The 21,789-nt window shown below is 31.4% G+C and overlaps 1 protein-coding gene across 1 annotated transcript; it reads left to right on the forward strand.

Annotated features, from left to right (window-relative positions):
- Positions 1-1,680: 1,680 nt before the first annotated feature.
- LOC115953451 (lysosomal Pro-X carboxypeptidase-like) lies at positions 1,681-9,594 on the forward strand. The gene is made up of 10 exons (XM_031071094.1): positions 1,681-2,336; positions 2,681-2,870; positions 3,128-3,261; positions 3,547-3,659; positions 3,757-3,880; positions 4,281-4,436; positions 8,297-8,452; positions 8,531-8,610; positions 8,728-8,777; positions 9,254-9,594. Exons 1-10 carry the CDS (start codon positions 1,956-1,958, stop codon positions 9,388-9,390), a joined length of 1,521 nt encoding a protein of 506 aa, XP_030926954.1. The 5' UTR covers positions 1,681-1,955; the 3' UTR covers positions 9,391-9,594.
- Positions 9,595-21,789: the final 12,195 nt, after the last annotated feature.

Here is a 21,789-nt window from a genome sequence, read left to right on the forward strand (position 1 = left end):
AATGGCCAAGTCTGGCACTTTATCTAGAGGGGTTGTACCGTGGTAGTGGGAAGGTGATTGAGGGATGTTGGGCAATAAATGTAAGAAAATTCAGTAAAAGTAGTTGACTTGACATATAATAAATTTGCATTAATGAAATAGCAAATAGTAATTTATTACCGTCACATCTAATGAGAATTTACGATCTAAAAATGGTGTAACTCTTATAAAGTTACGCCAGGTGTAATTTGAACCCATCTCATAAAATTAAAGTCAAAGTTAATAAACAATCCAATTAGATTATGTGAGTGTTTGAATAGGAATTATGTTGGGTCTGGCGTTTGCGTTTTGGTTTTGTTTTTTTTTTTTTTTTTTTTTTTTTTTTTTTTCACGCGTTTCCAGCTTTTAGAGACAATTATCATTGTTCATACATTGTAGCAGCACTGTTCACGCACTGTAACAGTACTGTTCATGGGACTCACAGCCACTTTATTTAGAAAAAAAAATATTAAAAATGGGTCCCACGATACTATTCACACATTTAAAAATTATTTTGTTACAGTGTTTTCAGTTTTCAGTTTCAACAAAAATAAGTTGTATTTAAACGGACCCTATAAATTGAATTCCAATTATTGTCTAATTTTGCGTCATGTAACATATCTAAGTGCTTTTTTTTTTAGGTGAGTTAATGTTATATGAAAGACGAAGAGTCTATAAAATAAACCATCAATAGTCTAATAAAAAAAAGTAAACTCATGTATATCCCAAAAAAAACATAAAAAAAGAGTAAAATTCATATATATATATATATATATATATATATGGCTTAAAAGATGTGTAATTTTTACGTCAGGTATAATTTTTTTTTTTTTTTTAAAGAGTTTTGAACCTATGGAATCCGCTCCTAATGATAGTTCTTTATCATCAGATCAAGACACCAATCAGTTTTTAGTGTAGGTGGGGATTGAACCCCAGATCTCTTATAATTTGAACATATATATATATGTGTATAATTGTAATTGTTTTTTATTGTACCGTGTATGTACAAGTTATTCACTAGTTTCTAATTAATAATGACATTGAGCCACTTTGCACAAACAACCTAGCATTGTATTTCAAGTTTTCCAATTAAATTCAATAATTTTTTTTCTCTTATAAAATGTGGAAAACAAGAATTGAATCTAGGTTTTCTTTTATGAAAAAACAAAACAATACTAATGAATTACAATACTTTTAATTTATAGAGAAATGATATGCTCACAGTATTTTCATAACAAATTAATACTACATGGCAGGTTGTTAAGGAAAAAAAAAATTTCTATGGTGAGTTTAAATTAAATTAATAACAACTTATCACCTAAAATTTGTTGTAAAAGTGTTATAAAAATATTGTGAATATAGCAGTTCTTTACTTTTAAACCATTGCGTCGGTTTGATATCTCAATACTAGATTCTCCTTATTATGGAAGAATAAAACAACACCACTAAACTACACGATTCAATTAGCTTACTCATCATTAAGTTGATTTCTATCTCAAGATGGAAGTATATTAGTTTTGTCAATCACCAAAGTTTTATTTTATAGTGGAGATGAGAGTTACGTACTTTGATTTCTCAGTGATGACACGACGCCAATATGTCATCGATGTGTGATTCTCAAATTTACATGGGGATTCCTATGCTCGTGAAACACAAAAAAAAAAAAGCCTAGGGGTCCATCCATGAGATACTTTTCTCAAAAGAGATCTGGGACCAACGTCTATTATCGTTTGATTCGTTTCCAAGAGACGCTTCCAGATAAAAATAGTCAATAGTTCTATCATACAAGTTGTCTATAATTCGGCCGCCTACCCTTACCTTCTTGCCTTATTACTCTATACAAAGGCGTGGACTTCTCACTCTTCCTAGCTAATCTCCTCTCTCAAGTCTCGATTTAGGACCATCCATCCTTCACTCTTTTCCTACACAACATAGAAATGGCAACTGGGGTTGTGTTTCTATGGTTTTCCTTCTTCACTTTGTTGTCATTTACAGCTTCAATGGCCAAAATCACACCTAGATTCCCTTCTTCAATCGTTCGGCCTGAGCAGCTCTCAGCTGTACTTTCTACCAAAAATCAGCTTTACAAAACCAAGTATTTCACCCAAATCCTTGACCACTTCAATTTCAATCCCAAGAGCTACCAAACCTTTCAGCAAAGGTATCTCATCAATGACACGTTCTGGGGTGGTGCTCATAGCAATGCTCCAATCTTTGTCTACACGGGAAATGAAGGAGATGTTGAATGGTTTGCTCAGAACACAGGCTTTATGTTTGAAAAAGCACCCCATTTCAAAGCCCTTCTTGTTTTCATCGAGGTAACTTCGATTCATATTAGAGAATAGAGATATGTTAATTATATACTAAGCCTTGAATTTTTATTCGAAATTCCCTTGTGTTATTGATATTCAACAAGTCAATTACACAAGTCAACAAGTCAATTACAGAACTAACCGAGCTTTTGATTTTGAATAGAATAGAATAGAGGAAAAAGAATACAATACTAACTAATCTTGTTTCTAACTAATTTTGTTTGGTAGAATAGTTTGAGTAATGTTGATTATAATTTTTTAAAATATGTGTGGAGGAAAAAATGTGGGTAGAAATGTGTAATATTGTTTAAAATGTGAAAAATGTGAGCTTGAGATGGTATAAATTGCAGCATAGGTTCTATGGTAAATCCATTCCATTTGGGGGTCATAAAGATGTGGCTTACAGCAATACAAGTACACTTGGATATCTGAGCTCAACACAGGCGTTGGCAGATTATGCCACTGTCATCACTGATCTGAAGAAAAATTTATCGGCAACCGACTGTCCTGTTGTTGTTTTTGGAGGCTCATATGGTGGAAGTAAGTAACAATCTCATCAAGTCCTTTTGCTTTGTTTTTTGTTCTCTTCTTTTTCTTTTCCGTGGTAGAAGTTTTGTCCCAATACAATTCAGTAACAATCTCATCATCAAGTCCTTTTGTTCTGTTCTTTTTATTTTCCTTGGTAGAACTTTTGTCCCAATACAATTGTTTATGCAAAAAAAAAAAAATATATATATATATATATATAATTGGAACATAGTGGGGGGATATTAAAATTGAGTTCATTGGCTTTTCAGTGCTAGCAGCATGGTTTAGATTGAAGTACCCGCATATAACTATTGGAGCCTTGGCATCTTCTTCACCCATCCTCAGTTTTGAGAATATTACATCCCCAAATAGCTTCAACAACATTGTCACCAAGGACTTCAGGGTCTCTCTTTCCCACTCTCTTTTATATTTACATTTTTGACCCAGCTAAAAGACATTAAAGATGAGATTCTAGATAAGGTTCTAGGCCAAGTAATTACCTTTTGTATACATATTGTATAACAAGACAACAATAATAATTTTTGGCTAAAAGTACAATTAACTTATTACTAATGAATAATGATAATGAGAAATACTTTTTTTTTTTTTTGAAGCCATGATAATGACAAATACGATGTAAAATAATTTGAAGAGTAAATTATCTTTTTGGTTGTATGTGAAAATTTAGAGTGAAAGTGAGAATTGTTACAAAGTGCTCAAAGGTTCATGGGATCAAATTGAAAATAAAGCAAATCAACCCGGTGGTCTCGAGGCCCTTCGTAAATCATTCAAAATATGCAAGTAAGACTCTTTACTGTTACAATTCTAGCTTACTTTGAAAGATATTATCTTCATAGAAATTGACTTTTAATTTTAATTTTTTTTTATCTTCTTATAGGAACTATATTAGTGTAAGTTCTTTAGAAGGTTGGCTTACTACCGCATACTATTACACGGCCATGACAGATTATCCCACTGCTTCAAATTTCATAAGTCCTTTACCAGCTTATCCAGTGAAACAGGTATATTGTACTCTTAAAAAGTAACACATAGCTCAATTTCTTTTTTTCTTTTTTTTTTAAATTAACATATGCCCTTAAAATATTTATTTAAAAAATATTTTTAGAAATTTTTTATGACAAAAAAAAAAAAGCAAATGATTTATTTTGAAATTTTTTTATATTTCAATGAAAGCGGTATCAAAATTTTCTTAAAATAACCTATTAACAAAAGCTTTACAGGCACTCATTGACTGGACCTAAAAATAGATATATATATATATATATTTTTTTTTTTTTTTCATGTTAATATCTTCAGTTTTGTATAATTTGAGGGGTATAATAGACATTGACACACTTTTCACCTTGTTCCTGTTATTTTTGGCTGAGTACTTTTTGACTTATTCTTGTGTGAGTGGCTCAGATGTGTAAGGCAATCGATAATCCAACGACTGGAAATGATACGTTCGCGAAGTTATACGGTGCAGCTAACATCTACTATAACCATAGTGGAACTGCCACGTGCTTTGATCTAGCCGATGATTCTGATCCTCATGGCCTCGGAGGATGGCAATGGCAGGTATGTGATTCTACACCTGATTATACCCTTAAATCTGTGCTACAGCCAAGACTTTTATTTTTTTATAAATTTTTTATTTGCCTATGAGAATATAACAAATCACCCACACAAAAATTAAAGAAAAATAAATAAAAATCTTTCAGTTCATTGTGGTAAAAATAAGTATTAGTATAATTTTAATGATTGATAGTTGAACTGAAAAAAAAAAAAAAAAAAAAAAACATGAATTGAATGGTTTTCACTTTTCATTTTTGTCAAAGTTTTAAAAATGTGTTTAAATACCACTTATTTTACTGAAATTAAAAAATTATTGCTAAAAATACTATAGATAAAAGTAAAAATTAGTTAAAATAATATAGTGGAGCTTATAAATAGTACCAAAAAGTGTAATAAATCTCATAAATAATAATAAAAATAATTTAAATAATAAAATAATTTTAATTTTTCATCTAAACCCAAACAGTTTCTTTGACCAATTGAAATGGAAGTTTTTTACAAAACTCCGCCTCACAACAGTTTCTTTGACCATACATGCTATATTTTTATGTATTTTTCTTTACATATTTTAAGATTACAGATATCATTTAATAAGTAAATGTTTATTATATTAAAATATCAGTGTTAGAAGTGGATTACAGATTACTTTTCATACAGATTACTATTAATTTCTGTAGCTCAAAGCCCAAAAACTCTCATATGACCAGATATCGTTTATATCTTTGAAATCCACGTCTCATTCATGAGATCTCACATGTTATAGAATCCAGTTTATTTTTGCAGTTAAAAAGCTTTGAAAGTATAGTTAATTGAAAAAAAAAAATTCTATCTACACGATATTATCGCATTGCTAGCTTGGTTGAGGACTAGAAAAAATTGGACGGAAATTGTGCATCTAGGGCCAACTAGGTTTGCTATTACTTTCATTGCCTTAGGGAGTCTTAAGGAACATAAGCATGACTTACAAGCATTGGTAACTAGCAAATTTTATGTTGAATCAAGATATGCAAAAGATAAGAAAGCAAAGGCAGTGATGAAAATCATTTTCACGTCACGTTTTAAGTGGTAGATTGTTATTGGTTGATATAGATGGGTAAAAAAGAAATTTCAATTATATGTTTAAATTAGAATTAATAACAATATACTACCTATAATCTATTGTGAAAAAATTGTTGTGGACGTAATACTTTTTTAATTGAAATATGAAATATATTTTCCTTGTCATATTTGATTTGTGCCATATCTCAATAAAGTAAACATTACTAATAGAAAATAAAATTACCAAAATAATAATCTGTCATGTATAATGCTATAGAATCAAATTCAAGTTTCAAACACTCGCATCTCACATGCAAAACCTGTCATTTAAGGGGAAATAAAATCCTTGAGCAAAATGGTACTCATTAAATTGTGATAATGTCATAAACTCATAATGTTAGAATGAACACGATTTTTTTTGTAAATTACATATTTGGTCTCTAACTTTTAAGTTGTGTGTTGATTTGGTCATTCACTATTCAAATGTGTCAATTTAGTCCATAACTTTTTGGTATTGTGTCAAAATGGTTTCTACCATTAAGTATTTGTTTGGATACACATCCACGTCCCAGCGTTTGGCGTTTTGGCTTTTTTTTTTTTTTTTGAGAAGTCAATTTTCATGTGATTATGCACTGTTTAGTGGGTCTCGTATACTATTTACGGGACCTACAAACCTTTTTTTCAAACAAAACTTCCATTAAAAATGGGTCTCATGACACTATTCACACATTTAAAAATTATTTTGCTATAGTGTTTTCAGTTTTCAGCAAAATAAGCGATATTCAAACAGTCATAGATGAAAAATATCAATGTGACTAATGGCCCAAATAAAATATATATATATATATATATATATTTTTTTTTTTTTGTGGCTAAATAGACCAATACCTGTACTGCAACATCAGCTGTTTCATTTTCAAGAACATTTTTTTCTTTCAAATCAGATTGTGATTTGTGATCACAATGACAATATTCCCTTGCAGACTGGTAAATATTTTCCTCTTTTCAAAAAGTTGTCTTCCTAAATTTTTAATTAAATTTTTTTTTTTGTTTAAATCTAGAGGTATGAGTATAACTTATGAGTCGTATGACTTACTATAATAAGAATGGATATTTGAATTTTCTCACTCTTAAATAAGTACTATTACGATGCAATCTATGATGAATCCGACCACGTCCACTGAAAAAGGAAGATCTTCAATCCACAACCCGCTAAAGAGGAAACACTTTCGTAAGTGAATCTAAAAAATCTTTACTAATAAAGAGAGCATGTGAATTGTGAGAGTATCCAAGAAAAGCATGTGCCTCACATGCAAAAGTTGAACTTTACCATTATTTATACCTGGTCATTACCATTATCTCTTTGGACCCTATAGACTACAGCTAGAGTAATATTACTTTTTCCACTAGTTTTTTTTTTCAATTATTATTATTACCTTTTAATTCAGTAATTACAACAAGTGAAAGAAAAGAATTTGGACCTTAATTGTTTATATGAAAACCCCGAAAAGTACCCGTTGAACTACAAGTCTTTTTTCACTAATTTTATAATAAGCTCTCGCAATGCTGGGCAGGCAGTGTCGGCAATTGGCATCCAACGCAAAGTAGTGTATATGAATTGGGGGAGGGAACATTGTTTGACCATTTTTCTTGGGATGTTCAAACTTAAAGTTGGCGTTTAAAATTGTTTATATTATCATAGTTTTGCAAAATCCTGCCCCTTTCACCAACAGAGCTCATTTACAATTCTCAAAACAAAAAAAAACAAAAAAAAGAGCTTACTTACCATTTGAAAGTTGAAACCCCATGACTCGGTAATCGGAAGTACTGTAGAAATCTTCTCCTTGTTATCTCATCAAATTTGGGTTCCATTCAAATTTTATATAGCAGTTTACAATAAAATCCATGGCATCATAAAAATCAGGGTAAGAGGATAGGTTTTAATTATTTTTTAATATATATATATATATATATAACCAAAGTTAAGAGAAAATCCAATTAAATTCTAAATTGGAATCTAATCTTATGCCACGTATCTCATTTACCTTTTAAATTTGTGTGTCAAGTAAATTATTAGGTGCAAAAATCAAAAAGTCTAAATTCAATTATATTCTAAATTAAATTTTAATTGGAGTTTAATTTTGCGCCATGTGTCTCATCTAATTTTTTAATTTTTGTGACAAGTGAATTATTGAGTACAAAAACTGAAGAGTTTAGATCAATTAGATTATAAATCATATATATATATATATATATATATAGTGAGAAACCATTACATATTTTAGAAATTCATGACTTAAAAAATGTGTAAATTGTAATTCTTATGCCAAGTTTAATTTGAACTCATATATATGTGTAATTGTAATTATTTTTAAATATACTCCTGCATAATTGGGATCAAACTAGGTCTAGGCTCAAGTACACTAACTTGTCATTACTAGCCCGCTCTCTCACAATGAGCTAAATCCTAAGAGTTTTCTTCTTTTTAATCTCTCTCTCTCTCTCTCTCTCTCTCTCTCTCTCTCTATATATATATATATATATATATATTTTTTTTTTACTTAGTTATTAAGCTTTTGGAGGGGATTAACAAAGTTGTTAATTCCATTTCAGTAGTCGTTATGATTTCTTTATTAGAACAAAATATTATGACACCAATCAACTATGACGTTTTAATTTGATATTATAATAGATAGATCAGTCTAATTCCTCTGTTGTATCTTTTTTTCAATTTTTTCTGATTAAGGATAAGTTTTTACTCGTAAAAAAATCAAAATGTGTCGTAATAACAAAATAAGTCAATCCAATTATGAGATTTTGTGCAGGCATGTACGGAGATGATAATGCCAATGGGTGGAAACAATAAAGAAAGCATATTACCAGAGTCTTATTGGAACTACGATAACCGAGTCACTTCTTGCAAATTGACCTACGACGCTGTGCCAAGACCGAATTGGATTACTACTGAGTTTGGTGGCCATGTGGGTATATCATTTCACATGTTGTCACATCATTGATCATTTTTCATGCTTGAAACATTTTATGTCTATTTTAACCAGGATATCAAGAGGGTTTTGAAAAGGTTTGGGAGCAACATTATCTTCTTTAATGGCTTAAGGGACCCTTGGAGTGGAGGAGGGTATGATCTCTCTCAATTCTTTCACTCTCTTTCTTCATTCTGATTTGGTTGAGCTAAATTGATAAAGTTCAAAAAATATGTTTATATAATTGAAAAATCTCTTCGCGGTTTTGGTAGGGTGCTGGAGAATATATCCGAGAGCATAGTTGCTATCGTTGCAAAAGAAGGTTTGTAACCCTTTGTATTAATAAAAAAAAAAAAAACATAAATATATAAAAGTATATGTTATTGTTATTGTATCATATATGTACAATTGCGAACCTGCATGTTGAGATAGAATAAAATAACTCTTTACTTTTTGCTTCTTTCAAAAACAAAATTGTTATAATTTGCTCTTAATTTTAAAGAGAAATGCCTTTTAAACGTATTTGTTACACACATTGTATACACACATTTTTGAACCAAAATTATAACTTGAAATCATGATTTCCAAATTATGAATCACGACTTACGATTTCTTTACAAAAGTAATGCGTGTGTAACAGTGTAAGTTATGTGTAACAGGCGTGTGCTAAAAAAATATTACCTATTTTCAAAAGAGATTGTTTTCACCGTGATGGCTTTTCACCATGATGGTAAAAGATCTTCTGCTCTGTTTGATGTGCTTTTCACCTGATGGCTTGTTATTGGATTTTACTAACAGGGGCTCACCACGTGGACCTAAGGTTCTCTACTAAAGAAGACCCAGAATGGCTTAAAGATGTGAGAAAACAAGAAGTCAATATCATTGCAAAATGGATCGCACAGTATTACCAAGACTTGGCCCATCTCTCGTCCTAGAGTTCAAGATCAGATTCTTTTTCGAATAATTGAAGGCCTTAGCTTAAGAAGCTAATGTCTAAGCTTTTTTATTTTTCTTGAATGAAAGGGAAAATTGTTTCTATTACATGATTCCCATACATGGTTAGGCTAGCCATACCCCACTGTGTTACTTTAATTAATAAATACTTATATTAAATAATAATGAAGGATCTTATTGAACAATTTCCATGGTGTTATCTACACTTATTTTCAGAGTAGCAACTCTGAACCCCATTTATATAGGTTTAGAAATCCTTTCTCGTCCACCCTAAATGACGGCAAACACATTAACACAGTATTACTACTTAACAGTAAACACAAAACCCTAGTTCATAGGATCATCAACTCAACACCAATCCTTCAATAGTCAACAAGGAGAATCAAAGCACAATTCCCTCTTATGAAGCAAGAAGGAAATTTGTCACACCTCCAACCTAACAAATAAGCTAGGCATGTGACAACGACTGCACACTTATAAAATTATCACTTTGCAAGCGTGCAATGCCTTCTTATAGAGTGGTACTATCCTCAAAGAATATTGCATTAAATAAAATTCAAAACTAACCTCAATAACTCAATTGCCAAAAATCTCCAAAGTCTTGATGAAAACAAAAATCCAAACCTCAAGGGCAAAAATTGCTATAAAAAAAAAAAAAAAACTAGAAGTTCAATCTTATTTCAAAATTCTTAAGTACCTCTCATGCGCATGACCTTTGCAAAAAAAAAAAAAAAACTTGTTATATCTCATAATCCGAAACTAAAAGTGAAAAATGGGGTGAGATCAGTGTGTTTTTCTAATAATTGAAGGTCAATACCAACCTAACTAATGTATAGGCCTTTTTATTTTACTTTTCTTGGATAAATAGGAAAATATTATTAGGTTCTAAAGATTTAGGAGTAAATGTTTAGATTTTAATTTTATGTATGGTGGCAAACTAAGTACAAAAACATGTCTAGTTTAAAATATTTAAGTCTTAGAACAGTGTTAGATATTGCTCAAGTTGATTCAAGTTAAGATTCAAAAACAGTCAAACTGCAGAAAGAAGAATTTAGAAACTGCAAGCCTTGACTGATCAAGAGACAGGTTCGACCAATTGAGATGAGTTTTCGGTAGATTTTAAATAGGTTTGAAAGCTCACAAAACGTTTAGACTTAGAAATCCTTTCTCAACCACCCAAATAATGTCAAACACTGTATTACTACTAGACACAAAACCCTAGTTCATAGGATCATCAAATCAACACCAATCTTTCAACGGTCAACAAGGAAATCAAAGCACAATTCCCTCCTAGGAAGCAAGAAGGAAATTTGTCACACCCCCAACCCAACAAATAAGCTAGGCACGTGACAACAACTGCACACTTATAAAATTATCACATTGTAAGCGTGCAAGGCCTTCTTATAGAGTAGTAACTATTCTCAAAGAATATTACATGAGTGTTTGGATCCACGTTTTGAGTTGCGTTTCACGTTTGCGTTTTCCCTTTTTTTTTTTATTCACGCACAATAGCTTTTAGGAGATAGTACACTGTTCATGCACTATTTGTGCACTGTTCATCAGAAAAAAAATATTAAAAATGAGTCCCATGGCATTATTCACACATTTAAAAATTATTTGTTACAATATTTTCAATTTTTAGTTTTCAGTTTTAGCAAAAATAAGTTGTATCCAAACGGACCCTAAATCAAATAAAATCCAAAACTATCCTCAATAACTCAATTGCCAAAAATCTCCAAAGTCTTAATGAAAACAAAAATCCAAACCTCAAGTGCATAAAAATACTAACCAAAAAAAAAAAAAAATTCTAAATACTACAAATCCAATCTTATTCCGAAATTCCTATGTACCTCTCATGCGCATGAATAATCTGAAATTGAAAGGGAAAAATGGGGGTGAGCTTGACCCATTTCTTGCACTAGAGGTTGAGATCAGTGTGTTTTCCTAATAATTGAAGGCCAATTGGCTTGCGAGCCTAAATAATGTATAGGTCTAGATGTTTCAATATTAGTACCAAAAAAAGTTAATCAAAATGCAGTGTATCATTCTCAAGCCAGTGATGCAATTTTCAGTCTGGTAGTTGGTACATTTCCTTTTGTTGGGGATTTTTCCAGTTTTATCTCGGATTCGTTTTGAGTAACATCAGGGTGGGCTTTTATATGGATTGGACCTTATCTAGTTTCCATGCTACTAAGTACTAGTAATTTATAAATCCTTAAGAGGCCCAACCCATCCAATGATATGTGTAGGTCTTTAGTCTCCACAGATGGTACCTTTGCCCAAATTCTGTGCCAAAATAAATGAATATTAACACCTCAATTAAAACCCACCATCTTACCTTCCACCTCATATTTAGAATTAAGGGCGGGGTGTTAATATAATTACACCCAAATAAGAAAGTCACACTTGTCACCCCTTTCTACTTATTTTTCTTTAACCAAAAAAAGAAAAGAAAAGAATTACACATATCATATGAATCACCTTATTTGAAATATAACAGAGAGGAACACATTCTAAGAACTAAAAAGTAAAGGACAAAGAATAGGGTTTTAACTAAAACGTGAGTAAAAGACTTTTTTTTTTTCCCAAAAAAAAAAAAAAAAAAAAAAAATTCCTGTGGTCAACAAATGTTATCCTTTTCAAGAAGCTAGACCTAGACTCTTAAAATTCTTCTCTTTATAGTTTTATTTACATGTTCTTATCAATATACCTCCTAAATTCTTGCTGATCTACATATTAAACATTACCTTTTGGGGAGGGCACCTGAGGTATCTGCCTAAGAAATTAAGTTATTCTCAACATATCAGCATTGATTTTGTTCTAGTTTGAAAAAATTGAAAAGTCAATTAGTGGCATATTGGAGCTTACTTTGAAATTTCCAAAAAAGGGCCACTTTGCATTGATTAATCATACATTCTTACTAAACATTTGAAATCTCTTCAGCTACCCAAGGAGGACTAGGGAAATAGGGGGAGGAAAAATTCAAAACAATTATTCAATGCAAAATTTTTCTCAAAAAAAAAAAAAAAAATTCAATGCAAAATGTTTGAGAAAATAGCAGGTTTGTCTGATTCATAATTAGATTGGGACCAAACTAAGAGACACATCATCATCATTTTTACTTTGCTTTTCTCTCTTCAAAGTTAGGCCAATATTAAGACAGGTTGGTTTAGTTATTCAAAATGTCGGCGAAGATGGTTTTGTTTTATCTCTGAAGTCACTTTGAAAGTGCTATTTCGTGGAAAAAAATCACAGTTAAATTGTGACCAAGAAACATCACCTCCTATCTTTAACAAAATGTGGACATTTCTCTCTATCTTAAATTCTCAATCCGTACAACTCCTAGCTGATTTTTTGCATTTGGCATGATTTTTTCATGTAGATTGATGATAACATTATTGTGTCTCCAGGTTTCTACCAATAATTTGGTCACATTTGTTGGACTCGGCTAATTTTAGTTGGGTTGTCTAATCCTTTCCCCACCACTTTTATGATCAGCTAACAGGGTTGAAGTCCCAGCAAAGATATTACTTGTATAGGGGAGTGGGAACTTATCTGAGAAAATATTTCGTAAAAAGCTGCTTCTTTTTTTCAAACGTGTTTTTTTTTTTTTTTTTAAAATGTTTGTTATGATGAAAACTTTTTTGTGGTTTAAAAAAAAAAAAAGTTAAATAGTGCGAAAGAATGTTTTTAGCTTTGTAAGAGTGGAAAATATATTTTAGAATGTCACATATTTAACAATTCGTCATAACTAAATAAATAAAAGATAATGATGAACTCTATATTGGTGATGACTTTAACAACATCAATGCCTCTAGTGTGAGAATAGTACCTCACAAAACTAATGATTCAAGTGTGTATGGAAGATTTTATGTTTATGAATGTTTTTTTTTAATGATTTGTAAAAATATAGTTTTATCCACAAAAAAAAAAAAAAGAAAGAGGTTTTAAAAAAATTGTACATAATAGGGTTATTTAAGTTAAAACAAACAGAATTGTGATTGGTTTTAGATTACTATCATGCAAATTGTCCTAAAAAAATGTAATAGGGTTATATTTATCAATGGACACATTAATTAGTTTGGTATTGTTCTAAAATGAAATTAGGTAGTCTGTTAGTTTGGTATTTTCACCTCTCCTATATAAGCTACATATACCAAACAGATGAGAAATGGCCTTTCTTGTAGGCTTGATGGTTGTCTTATCATGAGTCATGACACGCTTAAAGCCACACAAAAGGCCAGGTATTAATGGGATTCGAGCTGGTACAGAGAGGGAGAGAGAAGGCCTAATTAACTTCGAATATTGCACAAGGTTTAAGAATATAAATTATTCGTTTCACTTTTTGTGTCTATCTTTATACTCTATTAATCATAATTTGCCATATAATTGATTGCTTTTTTTATATTAAATTGTGATCAATAAAAGATAAAGTAAAAGTGTAAAACACAAAAAGTTCGACGGGATGAGTTATATACCATCCTAGAACGCATGCTTTAGACATTAGACAAAGCAACCACCCCCCCTCCCCTCTTCTTTTCTTTTCCTTTTTGGCCTTACCCCAAAAAATAAAATGTCCTGTAACGCATGCGGCAATAACATTGCTGTGAAGGGCAAGTCAATTGAGTCCCTTTTACAAACTAAAGGGCCATCTTTGCCCATCCTTAAGAAAATGGGGTGTGATGTGATGACCACCTCAAAGGGACCATACTATTTAGTCCTTATGTATGGTACAAACCCCTACAATATTGGTCCAACACCTATATCCTAAGACCCTACATTACATTACAATACAAAATTCTCACACACCATCATATGCCATGTGTCAAAAACCCAATTGCATTACCATCTTAATTAGGTCTTTGATGTTTGATTGATCCTCTTTCTTTTTTGCACTTTGCATTTGCTCACCAACAAAAGGAAGCATGCACCCAATAGTCAAGATTGGACAAATTTTTTTTTATAAAGATGGGCTTCAATTCAAGGTCATTGATCTTCTGGCCCCACTTTCCAAAAGAAAAAATTGATATTGTGGGGCCCAAATGGTAAGGCCCTCGCGTGCCTTCTGATGATGGATGGGAAATTGATTTCATCAGCCATTTTCTTTTTTCTTTTGAGAGGCTTTCATCAGCCATTTAGGGCCAAGCCAGTCAGACAGAAAAAAGAAGAGACGTGGCCTTTTCTATATATATTTAGATTCAACATTTCTTTATTTATAGTTTAAAGTTTTAAAGTCCATGAAACTTATAAGCTTGTGGCTGTAAAATCAGATGGTTGCTTTTGGCTCCTGATAGAGTACATGCCTTGGGAAATTGGTATTTTGTTTGCTTTTCTAATGAATTTTTTTTTGGGTACTTTTGGAAGTTAGCCAGTTAGTCTATAGCTGCATTTGGAGTGAATCCAGTGCCAGATACTTGCCTGTTTGAATTACTGAATATAGTGTAGGCCACCTAAAGAGAGAGAAAGAGATGTGTGAGGAAACTTGGTGTTAAGAGTTCCTGAAAATATTAAATTGTATGGCTTGCACTTGCAGACCAATTAACTATTTCTTGGGCAAATTCATTCTTTGTCTGATATGTCAGATATTTTGCTGAGTTCTGGTCCATAGTGATATATTTAAATCAAGGTTGATGGAAAATTTATATGCACTTTTCCATATTTCCTTTCACCTAAAAAGCCAAGGTTTCCACCAAGTGGGAAAATGGGTGACTTAAGAAACTGATATTTGATTTAAATGTCAATTCAATTTAAGAGTCAATCCAGGCTATGGCCAGCACCAAAATTCTACAAACTCTTTTTTTGTTTATTTCTCGGTAAAGATATATTTATATATTACAGCTATATATGTTCATGAGGATTATTATTGCTACACGTATATGTTGTTGATGAAGTTCACCATATCCAGAGGGCAGGAGAGTAAAGTGTGTGGTTTTCACTGAAATATCCTGTATATATCACCACCCAATAGCATCCAAAGATTTAACCTTTGTCCCATGTAAATTGAATAGACATCCAGTGTGCGTTAAAAATATTGATGATCTCTTCAGGACCACATTTTCAGATCTAACCACAGACTGAGGAATATGAGCTGCAACTTGGGTGAAAATACATTAACCTGTACTATAAAATATAAAAACACACACACACACACATATATATATATATATATATAAAACTATACTTGGGATTCTTTTTACTGCTCTTTCATCTTTTACTGAATTCTCATTGTACAAACTGGCTTTTGTTGCTCTAACTCATACCTAGATCCATAACCATATTGTGTTTGGTTTTGTTTTATTCCTTAGTTTATTTATCGTTTTTACAAAGGGTAATACTTGTTGCACCCTAGTTGTTACAGTGTTCATAGCATGTGTGTGTGGAATCGGTGTGGCATATATGCTAAATTGTAGCATATCCATTTTCTTTATGGATAATGTTAAAATAACAATTGAACCAAAACCAACAAATTGTCTAAGATTTGCTTCTCCACTCCTTCCTTATTTAATATCCAAGTATCCCTATCTAATTAAGTCAAGGTCTACTAATCTCGCCGTTAGAACAAATCATTGGACTCCAGAGAAAATGAAAAGTTGCTGCAGAATATCAACCCCCTCTTAAGTCTAAGATAGCGGCTCCATGAAATTGTACGCGTGAAATGAGTGTCAAATAGAAATAGTACATGGTCCAATTCAAGACGTAATCACAGTGTAAAGGACTAAGGTTCTCATGACTTTACAGCTTTGGAAACATATAAGTATCTAGGGAGCTAGGGAGAAAGATTTTCAATTTCTATGTATCGATCAAGTTGATTTTGTATCTTCAAAAAAGGGAGAAAAAAAAGACTTTGTATTTTTTAAATCCGTTTCTCATTAGGGTAAGGCTTCCATACAGTGCAGCACTGAATACAAGAATCGGTATGTGATTATTTTAGAATATGTGTGTTGTCTCATTATTGTGTAATGCACTAAAACATTGGATGTAAGTCAAACTATATTCCACTAAGAATGTCATGCAAAATTATTATAACTAATTGCTAACCCGTGCGATGCACGGAAAAATTACTGAAAATGAAATCTAATGAATGCAAAGCAATTATGCAAAATACCATTTAAATTAAAAGACAAATATTAGTGAATGTTGTTATCCTTGATTGTTTGTGTTACATTTAGAGTTTTATATCTAAAAATACTACAATACTACTTGTAGCAACTAAAGTTCACAATATAAGTATATTATATAAGGCCAAAACTTATATTATCTTCAAGCTCCCCTTAGCCTTACAGAGTCCCTAACAAAATTTCTTTGGTATTGAATTTGACTTCAGAGGACTTACTCAAAATTATTTGAATTAAACCTCACAAATTAGAAAGAAAAAATAAATAACATTACAACATTGTAGCTGATTAATATACAAATAAACTAGCAATTTAATATGATAAATCACTATTAGTAATTTACAAAGAAAAAAATAAAAAAAAATAAAAGTTGTTACCCATTTAACCTAAAACTTTTCATATTCTAAAGTCGTCAAACACCTATTAACAAATAACTATTGATATAAAATATTTAGTAATTACTTCAATACTGCAAGTTGTTCATGCTGTAAAAAATTTGAAAGAATAACACAGGAAGCATCTTAAACTCTTTCTTGCTTGGATCCTACAAAACAATATATATATATATATATATATATATATATAATGATAGAGACAGAACATGCCATTAAAGAGACAACCAATTATGATAGTGTTCTTTCTAAAAATAAAAAAAAATTACGATAATGTTGGAGGCAAAGTAAAAGATTAAAAAAAACTGAAGAAGCAAGCGGTTTGGCTAGCATACCAGCTAGTTAATTTATCTCAAAAGACATAAAAATCTTACAATCAAATAGAGTCCATAAGTAAATAAATAAATGTGGTACAATCTGATAAATAAAATGTTTGTCAAGATGATCAAGTTTGGCAATGAAGAAGACACAACAGTTATTGATGAGGGTAATCTCTATCTTAAACTTGTGATAATGATGAAGATGCGACAACTACTAATTATGCAGATCTAGCACAATCTTATTTTGATTCAACTACAACAAAAATGACGATAATTACCATAAAAAGATTATATAAAAAAACAGTCTTTTATGATATGGCCAAGAGTACAATCAAAGCTAATAGAAGGAATTTTAAATTGATTTTAATGATGAAGGAGGGATTCACTTAAATGAGGAGACCAAGAAAAAAGGAGAAGTATCATGTTTTGAGTATAATATTGAACTTTAAACTCTATAATTTAATTTTCTAACTACAAAAATACCTTAGCATATTGAATTTCTACAGGCACGGATTACATCATTCAACTGAATTTCTGCAGGCACAAATACTACTAAAACTCTATCATTCAATTTTCTAACTACTAAAATGCTATCACATGAATACTATTAAAACTCTATCACCCAGATTACACAACACAAAACCAATAGTGTTACCGTCTCAAACATTAAAAAAAAAAAAACCAAATCAATTTTAAACATAGAAACAAACAATCATATATCAATACAAATACCAAACCTAAATACATAAAAACTCATATATGACCCACAACACAAAAGAGATAGTAACAAAATTAAAAATGAAAAAAAAAAAAAAAAAAAAACAGCAATAAAAAAGAACAACACTATTAATCTAATCCTTCCATTGAACTATTATGAAAGCAACCACCAGAATAGAGGCCAAGAGCAATTGAGATTTAGAGATACCTAAACTAAATCATCCAGTTTTTCAATATCATTATAGTGTGAGGAGAGGAAGAGATAAAAGAATTAGAAAGCCAAAGTCTGACTTTAGGAAGCTGAAGGATTGCCATTTGAGAATGTAACCGTAAAACACAAAGAGTTGCTGTTTAAAATTGTAACTGTGGAACACAAAGGGTTACCATCTAAAATTGTAACCATAGAACACAAAGGGTTGTCATCTAAAATTGTAACCATGAAACACAAAGGGTAGGGATTTTTTTTTTATTAGTATTTTTAAATTGTAAGACAAATTCAGGAAAAAAAATGGTAATGATATGACAGTTAATGTGGCTCAACCTGAGCGTAGTAATATTAAATGCTATGCTTCAGCTTTTAGTAATATATAAATATAGATAAAATCAAAGAATGTTTTTTTTTTTTTTTTTTGAGAAAAAGGTAAGGAAATTTTATTGAATCAAATCCGATTGGAATACATTATCCAAATCACTAGGTAGAGATTTTACGTACCCATACATCCGTGTCTGCAGATATAACTGCTCTCCTAGCTAAAGCATGCGCCAACCTATTCCCTTCCCTCCTAACGTGATTGAACTTGCAAGAACGGAGCGACGCCCCTAGACTCTTGCACTCATCAATCACATGACCAAATAAAGTGCTACAGCTCCTCGCCATGTTCAGAGCAGCAAGAACCCTTGAACAATCCCCTTCTATCTCCACATCAAACAAACTCAGCTCTTTAGCAAATAACAGGACCCGACAAGCAGCCATAGCCTCTACCAGCTCCACCGATTGAACCAAAGGAATTTTTTGACTCAAAGCTGCGATCACTTGGCCTTGGAAATCACGGAACACCACTCCAACACCCGTGCAACCAGATGTGTCAAAGAAGGCCGCATCAAAGAATGTTTATATGTATATAAGCATATATGTTCATTAAAAAAAAAAAATAGAAGATATCAACTATGAGTTAATTAAGAATGTATTATTCTTCAAACAGCTTCTTTCTAATTTCGGTTTTTTTTTTTTTTTTTTTTTTTTTTTTTTTTTTTTGTAATGTGTTTCTAATAACATCAATATGCAAGATGCGTATCTACCTTTAGATTTTGGTACATTGTCCTTGGCCTTTTGGTACATGTTTGGACAGTATTGCTGCTACAATGAACCGATTACTGATATTGTTATAAAGTATGTATATATATATATATATATTAAAAAGAACTGATTACTGATATTGTTATAAAGTATGTGTATATATATATATATATATATATATTAAAAAGAACTGATTGTCTATAGTCTGAAGCAGCCTTTTTTCATATATTAATCAGTAGCTTAAACTAATATTTAAGCTAATCTAATCATTGCATTCTCATAAAGCTTACCCTATATACAATTAATTCCACGTTCTCTCGAAATATGTTTAGGTATAAAAAAAAATTAACAATAATTGATATGATATGTTATATATAGAGTAAATTGTTGCTAATAAAAGTAGTGTGGTTGTTCTAAAATATAACCAATATCACAACTTTTTTAGTTCTCAAAATAACCACGACTTATCAAATCAACAATAATAGGAAGAAAGAAAAGATTGAATCTTTGGAGTTACTTTATTTGAAATTGTTTTTTTAGTGCAAATATGCATAATTTGATGAGAAAGAGACTCATGGACTTTAGTGAGGAAGTCTCACGGATTGGTCTTACAAGTTAGAACAAGTTACAAGCCAGGCGGGCAGGGTTTTACTGGGGAATTGTTGAATTCCATAAATGGAAATACCCATTATAAAAATAGTTTCCGCAAAAACCTCATGGGCCTGTCTTGGTCATCATCAATGTCTGAATAAACTACAAGATTTTTCAGATCGCACAAAACTCTCCACGAATTACATGACAGATTCCTCACCCAACCTGCGGATTTCTTAATGGTCAAGGATTCCTGCACTTGGCCAAGCAAATAGCAACATGTATATATGTTTGAGAAAAACTTATTTAACTATTTCAGGTTTGGCCATTCATATCTATATCATATATGTGGATTAGTCTCATCATTGCAGATTTTTTTCCCCCTCCTTTTTAAAAGGATAATAGGTAAAACCCGTGTGTTCATTACAATAATTATGCCGACTAACGATAATGTTTGGTAGCAATATTTGGACCGACCTATTGAAGACCGTGATTTGTCAATTTCTGAGACGAATTGCATGGTACAGAGATTATTATAGAGATGACTCTAAAGATGACACAAACATGTTGTTTGTATTAGAGAATGAAAGTATATATAGCACAGCCCCAGCAACCTCAATTATATATATGATTCCAACATGTACTTAAAATTTACAACTACCAGCCCAAGCTTTTGTAGGCATGAAAAGTAGGGTGTGTCTGAATCTATCTGGAAAATTGAGGTGGATTTTGTCTGAAACTCATAGAAAAGACATAATCTAACAAAATAAATATATATACAATGATATATGATACAAAATATTAGGCATGAGAGAGAGAGACCCCAAGTGAATATTTGTGATTGATAGAGAAAGAAAGAGAGAGAGAGAGAGAGAGAGAGAGAGAGAGAGAGAGAGAGATGTGAGTGTGAGGAGAGGATTTGAACACGACTGTCCCAAAGGGTCTTTAGTGTTCTTCAATTAATTGGACAAATCTTATCTCATCTCTCTGCTTATTGGAAAGGGAAGGGATCTGTGGATTTATTTCAGGCCCCCAATCGTTTCCATTGCTCCTTTTAAAACTAGGAATGGCCAAACCGCCAATAATGCTGTCATGCACGTGACACAAATACAATTATCTCTTAAGTAAGCGACGAAAAATTCACTCATACATCCCACAATACAAGGACCACTTGTTGAGTTCTGAGCAATGCCCTTAATACCCACTTACACTATACACCAAATGACCATTCCTTACTCATAACATGAACAATTCAAGTTCATCGTATCAAACCAGATATATACATACATATATATATATATATATATAAAAGGATAAGGAAAAAGAATTCACTGCTAGTTGTATTTTCTATCATTTTCATATCTTATGCAACAAATGTGTCAGTTTGTAGAACCTATAAATTATGAGACAGTGATTATAGAATAATTATTACAATCTCTATCTACTTTATTTAAATAAAGAGAAAAATTATAACAATCTATTAGGCAAGCTGGTTGGATTGAAGTAGATGAGTGTTACGTCAGGGAGGGCCTACCATTTGATTTGTTTGCCAATGTAGTAACATGGGGTGTTTCGAGTTACACAAAATAATTCACCTGTAGAATCTTTTTTTTTTTTTTTTTCCTTCTTCTTTTCCCTTTCTCTAGATTTATGAAGCCACATGTTTCTGCCCAATTTAGTAATTTCAATTATTTATATCCCTCTCACATCATTTTGGTAACAAAATAATTACTATATATTTCTCATTTTTCAAACCCTTATATAATGTGAAAAATAATAGTAAAAAAAAAAAAAAAAAAAAAAAAAAAAAAAAAGAAAAAGAAGAAGAAGAAGAAGAGAGAATGTCTATCAAATTTTCACTGAAATTAATGATTGTATATTTTTCATCACGCAAAACCTTAAAGTACTCTCGTACTTACATTTCCCCCCTACTTACTCTCTCTCTCTC

This window comes from Quercus lobata, chromosome 7 (genome assembly GCF_001633185.2).
Source record: "Quercus lobata isolate SW786 chromosome 7, ValleyOak3.0 Primary Assembly, whole genome shotgun sequence".
In the NCBI taxonomy this organism is placed as follows: Eukaryota; Viridiplantae; Streptophyta; class Magnoliopsida; order Fagales; family Fagaceae; genus Quercus; species Quercus lobata.